This window comes from Pan troglodytes, chromosome 3 (genome assembly GCF_028858775.2).
Source record: "Pan troglodytes isolate AG18354 chromosome 3, NHGRI_mPanTro3-v2.0_pri, whole genome shotgun sequence".
Classification (NCBI taxonomy): domain Eukaryota; kingdom Metazoa; phylum Chordata; class Mammalia; order Primates; family Hominidae; genus Pan; species Pan troglodytes.
The window spans coordinates 84,276,726-84,289,333 of NC_072401.2; the positions used below are offsets into that span (position 1 = coordinate 84,276,726).

The window sequence follows — 12,608 nt, forward strand, 5'->3', positions numbered from 1 at the left end:
AGTTTCCAGTATCATCCCACTGTGTGCTAGGTGCGTTACATGCTTTTAACCTTTATAGAAAACCCAATCAGTAGGTATCAAATAAAGCCCAAAGAATTTTCCAAACTCAAGGCAAGACATATTAAGCCAATTATGAGAAAAACTAGGATTAGAACCATATCTTTCACTCCAAAGCCTGTGCTAATTTTATTGAACCACTAAGATTCCAATTCTCCATCAAAGATGGTTTTCTTTGAGTTATTGTAGTTTTGTTAACCCTATCCCACATGATTTTCTAGGTTTTTGTTGGTGGTGGCGGTGCTTTTTAATACAAATGATGGTAAGGTGTTTTGTCTCTCTGCTCTTTTGCTTTGAAGGAATAACAACTGTCCTCACCATGACCACACTAAGCATCAGTGCACGACATTCTTTGCCCAAAGTGTCCTATGCTACCGCCATGGACTGGTTCATAGCTGTCTGCTTTGCTTTTGTATTTTCGGCCCTTATCGAGTTTGCTGCTGTCAACTATTTCACCAATATTCAAATGGAAAAAGCCAAAAGGAAGACATCAAAACCCCCTCAGGAAGTTCCCGCTGCTCCAGTGCAGAGAGAGAAGCATCCTGAAGCCCCTCTGCAGGTATTTGACTTAATCCACCTTCAGTTTAAGATTTTAGCTTCTTGGTCAAATTTATTTTGTCAGGGGAACAAACTGAGAACTTAAAAATCCTGATATCAACTTGTAAGTCATTTAAAAATCCAGAAAAACATAAAAGTAACTGTATGAGCTTAAAGTTTATGTTGGTGATTAACAGCTTAAAAATTAAACAGCTGTGACAGAGCTAGATGTAGGCGAAGCTAATTGTTTGAAAGTTTCTTTCGGAGTTACAGGTTTTTTTTACAGAAAGGGGCAAAATCCCATGTATACTATTAGGAGGAACCTGTGGACATCTTTAAGTGAGTTGAAAAAACATTTTAATAGAGTTCATTGTGCAAAGCAAAGCAGCAGTTTTTGTTTGTTTCTTTAAAAATTGCTTATGTTTAACTTTTGTGACTACATAATAGATGCATATATTTATGAAGTACATGAGATGTTTTGATACAGGCATGCAATGTGAAATAAGCACATCATGGAAAATGGGGTAGCCATTTCTTCAAGTATTTATTATTTGAGTTACAAACAGTCCAAGTACATTCTTTAAGTTATTTCAAAATGTACAATTAAGTTATTATTGGCTATAGTTGCCCTGTTGTGCTATCAAATAGTAGGTCTTATTCATTCTATTACTTTGTACCCATTAATCATCCCCATCTTCCCTCCACCAAACTCCCGCTACCCTTCCCAGTCTCTGGTAACCATCATTTTACCCTCTATGTTCATGAGTTCAATTGTTTTGATTTTTAGATCCCACAAATAAGTGAGAACATGGAAGGTTTATCTTTCCGTGCCTGGATTATTTCACTTAACTTGATGATCTCCATTTCCATCCATGTTGTAGCAAATGACTGGAACTCATTCTTTTTTATGGCTGAATAGTCATTCACTGTATATATGTACCACATTTATCATTTATCAGTTTATAGACACTTAGGTTGCTTCCAAATCTTAGCTATTGTAGACAGATCTGAAACAAACATAGGAGTGCAGATATCTCTCTGATATACTGATTTCCTTTCTTTTGGGTATACACCCAGTAGTGGAATTGCTGAATCATATGGTAGCTTTATTTTTAGTTTTTTGAGGACTCTCCAACTGTTCTCCATAGTGGTTGTACTAATTTATCTCCAGTATTTGCTATTGCCTGCCTTTTGGATATAAGCTATTTTACCTGGGGTGAGATGATGCGTCATTGTAGTTTTGATTTGCATTTCTCTGACGATCAGTGATGTTGAGCACTTTACATATATCTGTTTACAATTTCCATGTCTTCTTTTGAGAAATGTCTGCTGTATTAGTCCATTTTCACACTGCTGATAATGACATACCCGAAACTGGGAACAAAAAGAGGTTTAATTGGACTTACAGTCTCATGTGGCTGGGGAGGCCTCAGAATCATGGTGGGAGGTGGAAGGCACTTCTTACATGGTGATGGTAAGAGAAAAATGAAGAAGCAAAAGCAGAAACCTCTGATAAGCCCATCAGATCTGGTGAGACTTATGCACTATCACAAGAATAGCACAGGAAAGACTGTCCCCCATGATTCAATTACTTCCCCCTGGGTCCCTCCTACAACAAGTGGGAATTCTGGGGGATACAATTCAAGTTGAGATTTGGCTGAGAACACAGCCAGACCTTATTATCTATTCAAATTTTTGCCCATTTTTGATTGGATTATCAGATTTTTTCCTATTCAGCTGTTTGACCTCTTTATATATTCTCATTCTTAATCCTTTGTCAGATGAATAGTTTGCAAATATTTTCTCCCAATCTATGAGTTGTCGCTTCACTTTGTTGATTGTATAGTTTGCTGTGCAGAAGTTTTTTAACTTGATGTGATCCCTTCTGTCCATTGTGGTTTTGGTTGCCATGCTTCTAAGGTATTACTCAAGAAATTTTTGCCCAGACCAATGTCCAAGAGATTTCCCTCAATGTTTTCTTGTAATAGTTCAATGGTTTGAGGTGGTCTTAATTCATTTTGATTTGATTCTTGTATATGGCAGAGATAGGGGTCTATTTTCATTCTTCTGCATATGAATAATACAGTTTTCCCAGCACCATTATTGAAGGGACCGTCTTTTTCCCAGTGTATATTCTTGGCACCTGTGTTGAAAATGGGTTTGCTTAGGTGTGTGGATTTGTTTCTGGGTTCTCTATTCTGTTTCATTGATCTATGTGTCTGTTTTTATGCCAGTACCATGTTGTTTTGATTATTACAGGTTTGTAGTATAATTTGAAATGAGGTAATGTGATTCCTCCAGTTTCATTCTTTGTGCTTAGGATATCTTTGGCTATTCTGGGTCTTTTGTGGTTCCATATACATTTTAGGATTGTTTTTGCTATTTCTGTGAAGAATATCTTTGGTATTTTGATAGTGATTGCACTGAACCTGTAGATTGCTTTTGGTGGTATGGAAATTTTATTAATATTGATTCTTCCAATCCATGAACATAAAATCTTTTTCCATTTTTTGGTGTCCTGTTCAATTTATTTCATCAGTGTTTTCTAATTTTCATTATAGATATCTTTCATTTCTTTGGTGAAGTTAATTCCTAGGTATTTAATTTTATATGTGGCTATTGTAAATAGGATTACTTTTTTGTTCCTTTTTCAGATTGTTAACTATTGACATACAAAAATGCTACTGATTTTTGTATATTAATTTTGTATCCTGCAACTTTACTGAATTTGTTTATCCGTTCTAATAGTTTTCTTGTGGAGTCTTTAAAGCAGCAGCTCTTAACATGGCCACACATTAGAACTACCCCATGGGGCAGGGTGGGGCCTGTGCCTGTGTATTAAAGAAGAAAACAAAACCAATAAGCAAGAAGTTAGATAGTTGTAGTCAAAATTAGGAATTCTCGACCTGAAGGGATAGATCTAAGAAGATGTGGAAAGCCCAATAAGAGCTATTTTATTTTACATTTGACACATCAGTGAGTCTCTGATTTAAAACAAACAAACAAACAAACAATTAAAAAGTATCTTTTTCTTCATGGAGTCCAACTGTACAAAAATAGTCAGATCCTCATAAAAACATAGAAGCAAACAAGCAGCGCCCCTCTCACTCTCTTTCCTCTTCTTCCTCTTCTTCTTCCTCCGCTACTCACCTATCTCCTTCTCTCTCTTTCTCTCTCACTATCACTCTACTCAGCTTCTTTTTTGAACCAGCAGACAAATGCCTGTGGTCACTTAAATACAGTCTATGGTATTTGCCACAAATGGTAGTCTAAGACTCCCTTTGTTTGCATATACCCAAATCAACACGTATATAAATCATCAACTTTATTTCTCTATAGATAACAGATCAGTCCCCTATTCATTCATTAATTGATTTATTCACTCATTCAACAAATATACATTTATGCCAACTTTGTGCCAGATTTCCTGTTTAGAATCTGTGAGTCGATAGTGTACCAAAAAACAAATATCCTGCCAGGTGGAGCTTACATTTACTTGTGTGGGGCAAGGGAGAGGAGGCAGACAATACTAAAAAAATAACAAAACAGGTGATGTGTTAGATAGTGATAGGGCTATGATAATAGTAAAGCACTAAAGGGGACAGGAAGTGCGGGAGGAGGATGAGGAGGATGGGATTCTGTTCTCAGAGAGATGCCAGCTGAAGAAATTAGGTTAGGCATTCACTCTGGCAGGGATTAACTGGTCAGGGTCCTGCAATTTATAGCTCTGCTCCTACAGGGCACTGGGCCCTTTAAGAATGGCATGTGTGCAGGTGAAAAATTATTATCTTTCCACTAAGTAAGTTTAGATAGTTTATATTTTCCTTTAAATGAATCAACTTCATCACGACTTTGAAAATCATCAGAATGAATTTTACATACTATTTATTAGTTTAGGAAGTACTGATTGAGTATGCAGTTTTATTTTCTTTCCCATTCCCCATAGGTAAATTTATACCCTCTGTGCTTGTTGTTTTATTTTGCTTTGCCTTGTTGTATTGAAGCCATGATAGAAGATTCTTGTCATGGAATCTTTCAAAAACTTGAGTCTTGAATTTATTTATTTATTTCATTGTTTCTATTTTCTAATTATTGAGTCATGATTGTATTTGAATTCCATCTTTCTGCAAGTTGGTTTTGTTACTCCTTTTCCAGCTCCTTGAGTTCACCTCTTATTAGTTTATTTTCACTATGTTTTATTTAAATAATAAATTTTTCTTATTGCAATAAGATTTCCTTTGCAAACAACTTTGGCCATAATTCATACCTTTAGATATGTAATATTATTATAATTATTTGCTAAATATTCTATAATTATGTCGCTACTTTTATCTGTGAACTAAGAATTATTTGGAGATAATATTAATATTTTCAAATGGGATTTTTGAAAACTTCATTGTTAATTTTTAGTAGTATTGCATATGTTCAGAAATATTACCCATACAGATTTGAATGTTACAGATATTTTAACTGTGCCCTGAGCTATGCTAAAAACTTATAAACGTTTGAAGCCAAATTGAAAAAAGTTAATTTTTGATTATTAAAACAATTTTACTTAAAATATGATTTCAGCTGTTTAACATATAACCTTTTATTATCTTGATTTTTCAAATACCAAGAAATATTTGAAAAATTCTCCCACTGATTTTATGAGATCATGTTAATTTTTTTGCATTTTATTTTTATTTTATACATTTTAATGCTATGATATTCAACATGTAAAGACACATAACTGCTTTATTTCTATATCATTCCAGGCATCTAGTAATAAAATAAAGTTATTGTTTATTCCCATATAATGTTTTTTCCTTAAATTCTATTTGGTCTGATTTTAGTACTTTTGATTTTTATATTTCTTAATATTAATTTTGCTATTATATTTTCATCACTAAAATTTTCCTTATTCTTTCTTTCTTCATGTATTTTGGAAGTTATTTCATATTTGTATATCACTAGTAGTTAACTTTAAGTTTTAAAACAATGTATTTCAATTTGTGATTTTCTAATAATGTTGAAATTATAAAATATACTGACTGTCTCATGTAGCTACTAACACTCCTCAATGCCAGGATTGCTGTAGGTCCAAGTATTCTAGTTTTGGAGACACACTCACACACACACATACACACACACACATATATATACATAATTTTTGTGTTAGAGTGAGTTGATAGAGTTTTCTTTTCTTTTCTTTTTTTTTTTTTGCAAAGTGATGAGACTCATTATACTAGTGCTATCATGGAATATTCTAAACACTTCAAAGTACTACTTAATCAGAATAAAACCATTCTGCTGAATTTCCAAAGATGGGAAGAGAATTGATAATCTTCCATGGGCTCCCTGAAACATACTTCCTGACTACAGCAATTGCCATTACAGTAAATGGTTGGTTGAGCTCATTCCATTGGCTAAGTTCATTCTGATTTAGTAACTCCTTTTTCAGCATGATCCACATGCTGTGTGCAAATGGCACATCCAAGGTCAAGAAGATCAAATTTGGTTGTGAAGGACATAGGATTATACCATTTAATCATTGGGAAAGACTTTAAAATAAATACAGTCAAAATTTGCATTATATGCTTCATATCCTCTACAATGTGTGACTATGTATGTGTAATGACTTAGATCTCCACAGTGGCTTACTTGAAGACTATCTGTGGTCTAAAGACAGTGATTAATGGGTTGGCCCACCCATCCTCCTGATTCTAGATCCCTGCCAGAGTGCAGCTGGTTTTACAGTATCACTTGTCATCAAATGCCTTCAGTATCAAGTACAACTTTAAAGATTAAGAACACATCAAAATTAAAGGACAGAGAGAGAAAGAGAAATAAGAAGAAAGAAATCAAGAAGGAAAAAGTATGTTAAGAGCAAAATGTTACAACGTATAACTAGAAAGAAATATTTATTCTAAGAATTATAGGTTTTGAATTTCAGTAGAGATTTCAATCAGGAAGCTGAAATTTGCTTATTCAAATATGTGTTCCAACTTGTAAAGCTATTTACTTATTCAAATGATACTGCCTTTGCTTAAAATGTGTTTGAACTCCTCACTTTGAATTGTCTTTAGAGTCTACATGACATTTGGTATTTCAGTAGACCTTTGGGTAACTCACTGGTAGTTTGATTCATCATCACCGTATGTGACCTATGGACTGTTGTTGATAACCTGGCACAGGCTTATGGTGATCATTTCGGTTCTTTGGGAATTGGAATAGTTCATGGAATATTCATGAAGCAAGGAGAAAAGTCCAATTGGTGGAATCTAAAAGCATCTATGGGTAGCTTGAGTATGTCTTTGGGCGTCTCAGAAGGCAAACCAGCTGTTCTGTTTTTGCTGATTATTACCTTAATGCTGCATTTGTCCCTGTTCTTATTTGAGTTGAGTCTCATTCTTGTGGTTCTTTCCTTTCACATTCTCATTTCTTAGAGTACCTACTCTCTCATGGATGCAGGTGATTTGGATTAATAGAATAATTTGAAAAATAAACAACTATAGAACAAAAAATAAAGCTTTCTTAAAGAAATGATATTTTTAAAAATCACTTCGATCGTATATTCTTTAGTTCTTATCCAGCCACAAATTATGCATTAATATATGCACACTGTATCTTATGAAAAAAATCAGTGATATAATGAGATGGCTAACATTAATTATGTCAGGTACTATATAATGTGCTTTATGTGTATTACTCAATTTCAAGCTCACAATAACTATTTTACAGATGAAGAAACTGAGGTTTGCAGTTGTTGGGTGATATATTCAATGTAACACAGATAGAAAATGGTAAACCTAATATCGAAATTAATTTGGCTCTGTCTGAATGCAGAGCTCTTTTTCTTAAACACAATTCTATGGCATTTAATATTTAATATCTCTATTAAGAATAGACATTAAATTGTATGTATTTTATATACATAAATGCACACATATACATATGATGCATGTATATATGAATACAGAAGATAATAAGCCCAATATAGAATATTTTTGTTCATATTTCTATGAATAATTAATAGCTTAATATTCTGAATGCTTTCTATGTACCAGTAATAAAAACTTTTACATTTAGTCTATAATTGAATTCTAACAACTTATAAAATATGTTCTATTTTTATCCATGTTTTTACCATTGAGTAAATTATTAGTTAATGATCAAATAATCTTCCCAAGGTCACCTATCTAGTAAGTGGCAGGGCTGAGACAGGAAGCCTCATGCTTTTAAGCTTCAAGACTTAATGACTGATTGGATATATTGGGTGAGGGAAATGGAGGCTGAGATAGATGGTGGTGGCATCAATCACTAGGATAGGGAAGAGAGATGAAGCACATTTAATGAAGAAGCAAATTAATTCAAGTTCAGATAAGTGGAGATTTCCATAGCAGGACAACTTGTCCTTTCCCATAATAACGACTTTCTTTTTTCAAAGTTCAAGTGCAAAATTCTCTACTGTATGCATTTCCTTTTTGATCTACCTAATTTCTATTTCTCTTTATTTCCATTTTACCCTAACCATAACTAGTCTTCCCGGACTTTTCAATTTTAAAGTCCATAGATTCTTACAATTCTATTTGCAAAATTAAAGAGCTATTTTCTCTGCTTAGAATCTTTAAGAAAAGATTATGTTAAAAAAAGAATGTATAAATAATAATTCAAGTACTCTTATGATAATTTTTTTCTGTATTTATCCTTCAAAGTCAAACTGTAGCCTTATTTTCTTTTGGGGGCTCATTCTGACCAAGCTCTAGGATCTTGAGGATATGGCCTTAAGTATTCGGATCCTTAAAGTGGGGGTAATAATATAATCTACTGGAAAGGCTTATAATAAGGATTAAGTTATGTCATTCCATAAAGTACCCAGTACAGTGCTTAGTGCCCAGTAAACAGTATCTGTGATTATTACTTTTTATTTCTTTAGGCATCTTAAATAAAGTATGCATGAACTCATTTATCACTTTATAATATTCTGTGGCATTTTGCTTAATTGTTTCCTATGTGATTGCTGTACTTATTTAGCGCTATGGCGAGCTCATTAATAAAATGAATTATGGCTTCATACAGCACACTTATTTTCCCATACAGCACATAGCATAATGCTTAACAATTACAGTTGTTTATTGGTTGGTTATGAACCAACTATAGGAATCTGACAATAGGAAATGTGGTACTTTTAAAAAGTAATATATTTTTCCCCAGTTTTCAAAAAGTGAGTCTTTGATGGCAATTTTTTTTACCTGAAATAAATGTGAGCATAAAGGCACATGTTAAGTGGTGAGCCGCAGCAGCGTTTCTGTGACCATTTAGGACAGCAAATACTCATTCTTAGCGTTCTGAGTCACATTTTCAGCAGTTGGACTTGGCTGATGGGCAGCAATAGAGAACTGAGGACACTGGGGGAAAAAAAAGCAAAACAAAGAGCCTCGGCAAATCTACGCAAACAGCTGTGCATTATAAGGAAAGAGTAGTTGGCTATTATAATATACAAGCTTCATTCCATTCCTAAAGGGTATATAAACTAGGTCAGTTTCAGATTTTCACTTCAATCATTCTCAAAATTCCTCTTAAAAATGCTGTTCTTTAAATAGTTTAAGCTAACATGCAACAAATCTTATTTTATTCATTTGTCCTTATTTCTTTCATTTTTAAACTTCGTTTTGGGCAGTTTGAAAAGGGACATGAGGCAGTATCGACAATTCATCTGACATTTAGGTGTGTTTATGATAGGAGTTTAGTGACATTCTTTAAATTTTATATAAATAAGTACCTCCCCAAACTCATACCTGTTTTAAGTACAGAATGTTCTGTAATTAGTAATGCTCTTTAGGCAATGAGTGATTGTTTAATGCACAATTACTAAATTGTATGTTTTAAGTGCCCAATATATTAGAACTAACTATGTTTCATCTCCAGCCATTTTTTTATGTTAGTTTGGTTATTTTTCATATGTAGAGAAATGATATGCTAAGCATTAGAACAGATCTCAGCTACTCAGATAGCAAGTGTTTACCAGGCAACTATTGTGAAGTCACCTGCAAAGCACTGAGGATTCAAAGACAAAACCTAGGAACTTAGCCTTATAAGAGAGACAGGCTATTAATCTTGTTAGTGGCTGTATTTACTATATAAAAGTATGGTCTGAGTATTAGTTTTAGAATTCAAGTATGTTTGTTCAAGTATTCAAGTATACTTACTGCCAAATTTTTACTGCCACCTTAAATCTGTCTCCTGAAATACAAACCTTTATATTCAGTTACATACTGGGAACCTGTTATATTTATGAAATACCTATCAAGTGTCAGTATGTTGGGAATACTGTGCTCCTTCCTTCATAGATATGAGGGTGGTAGGGATGATAGTCATTCAACAATTAATTTAAATTAAATAGTGACAAAAATGCTGTGAAGGAGAGGTAGAAGTGGTAATAATACATTGTAGCAGAGTTGAGCTTCAAATTACTCTTTGAAATGCGAAAAAGTAATAAATTAAGTATTACCATTCAAAATGGCAAAGAGAAGAAGAAATCAATTTTAGCAGTTTATTGAACCAATATTTTGCATATTTTGGTAATTATTGGCAATAATGTCACATGGAAATAAAAATGCCAACATTCTCATCAAAATTGAAGATTTAGGTTCTTTCCTTTTCCATAAGAGGAAATGCCATAAATTTAGTGTTGCATTAAGAAGGCTATATATATTAACTGGTGATCAAGGAGGGAGTAAGGCAACATAGTATAATATGGTAGGGTGTGTATGTGTGTTATGTGGTATAAACATAGATGATATAGATGAATAGTATATTTGTTCATTTATTTTCATGTGTTCTGTGTTTATAAATAGTATGGCAAATGAAGAAGCTGTGAAATTATTTAGCGTAGAATTTAGAGAGCAGCATGTCATCAACATCATCATCATTTATTGAGTACCTACTACGTGCTACATACTGTGCTAGTTGCTTTACATGAATTATCTCTAATCTTTATAACAAACTCTGCCATCTGTTGTTATGTTGTTATACACGTAATTTTATGGTTGAGCAAACTGAGCCTTGGTATTTTGGTAAGTTGCCTAGATCATATGTGTAGTAAATGGTAGACTTGGATTTGAGCCCTGCCTGTTTGGCATCAGAAAGCTGGATGGTTTCAGATTCATGGTGCTGCCTCTCACCTAGAAATAACTGCAGGCAGGCATTAAGGGATTTTGTCTCTCTCAGTTCTCCAGTGTAGTGTAGCTTTAATCACACAACCTAATACTTAGGTTTCCATTTCTCCATCTGTTAAATGATGAAGTTAGGCAAGATTATGTCTAAATTCACATCTAATTAAAAATGTCTGTATTAGTACAAACTCATCCATTGTTTGTAACTAATGCAAGTTTGCTCTGCCTATTTTTTTTTTGGATGGAGTTTCACTATTGTTGCCCAGGCTGGAGTGCAATGGCACGATCTTGGCTCATTGCAACCTCCACCTCCCGGATTCAAGTGATTCTTCTGCCTCAGCCTCCTGAGTAGCTGGGATTACAGGCGCCTGCCACAATGCCCAACTAATTTTTTTGTATTTTTAGTAAAGACGGGGTTTCACCATTTGGCCAGGCTGGTCTCAAACTCCTGACCTCAGGTGATCCACCAGCCTCCGCCTCCCAAAGTGCTGGGATTACAGGAATGAGCCACTGTGCCCGGTCGCTTTGCACTCTTTAACAAGTGCTTACTTTAGTGCAAATGATGTATGAAGAGCTGATTAGAGGAAGGATGGCTCTTTGTGGGGTCACTGAGTCAGATCAAATTAAATATTCAGGTTATTTTATACTCACCTCTACAGCAGAAATCTACACTGCTCCAACAGCAATAAAAACATCAATTATACTGTGCTTATTACTTGCTGGAGAATATTTTAAGCACTTCATGTATATTCATATAGCCTTCACAGCAATACTTTTTACAGATGAGAAAATTGAGGCACAGAAAGGTCTAAGTGATTTGCCCAGAATTACACAGCTGTTAAGTAACAGAGACCAGATTTAAACTTGGGGGTCTAGATCCAAAGTGTAGGTTCACAACCACTACAGAATGTTGTCCTTCAGTTACAACCCATTACAACCACTGCTGAACTCTGCTGTGTCCCTGGCCCCATACTTATTCCCCAACTATCCACAATTTTTCTGAAGATTGTCTTAATGTTTACTTGTTAGAAGTGTAAGCCATACTTTGAAACTCTATCCCATTTATATACAAGACATACCCTTAGTCAGTGGTTTGGTTTACGTAGAAAGCGGTCAGAGAAAATTAATCACATTTTTTAGATAATCTACTTTTCATAAAATACATGTGGATTTTGTCAACTCTAAAAATCACCAATTAATTTTGCACAGTTATTTTAACAAATTGTAGACTAACTAATCCACAGTTTTCCCAAAATGTTGTGACATTTTAAACATTTAGAAAACTTTAGAATATATTACCATTATTTTGATTTGAAATAATCTATTTTATGTGCATCAACATATTCAATTAACAATACTTATTTACAACATCTGTTGTTTTAAATGTGGGAAAAATTTCCAAGAAGTTTAGGAGGTAGTTTTTGCCCTGAAATACTACATCAGGAGACAGAGTATAGTGATATAAATAATCCAGAGGAACAGACACTGTATTTGGACCAAGGGACACTACAAAGAAGCATGCCGAGCTTTAGGGGGTGAGGGATGCTGGAAGAACTCAGACTGGTGGTGAGGTGTATTTTATTGATCGTCAGCAGATAAAGGAGAGTAGAAAGGATAAGCCAGCTCATTATTATGAATATCATGAGTTGGTTTGTAATGTTTATGGTCTAGCTTAAGAATCATTCTAGAATTGCTATATAATTTATAAACAATTACCATATTATTGGAATTGTTATTACTTCTCCATTTACTCTGTCACTTCCCCAGCACATCTGGCACATATTTCCTAACACATAGCCAGGTGCTCAAGAAATGCCTGCTGATTGATTTCATTCCTCATATAACTGAGATATAGAC

General features: G+C 34.1%; 1 protein-coding gene across 2 annotated transcripts in view; it reads left to right on the top strand.

Moving 5' to 3' along the window:
* Window positions 1-12,608, top strand: part of GABRA4 (gamma-aminobutyric acid type A receptor subunit alpha4) — a 74,598-nt gene that overhangs the window by 27,954 nt on the left and 34,036 nt on the right. For both annotated transcript variants that reach the window (XM_526774.8, XM_054683168.2), the window contains one exon: window positions 357-616. In XM_526774.8, the coding sequence (XP_526774.2) occupies window positions 357-616 (260 nt within the window). The remainder of the gene's footprint in view (window positions 1-356; window positions 617-12,608) is intronic.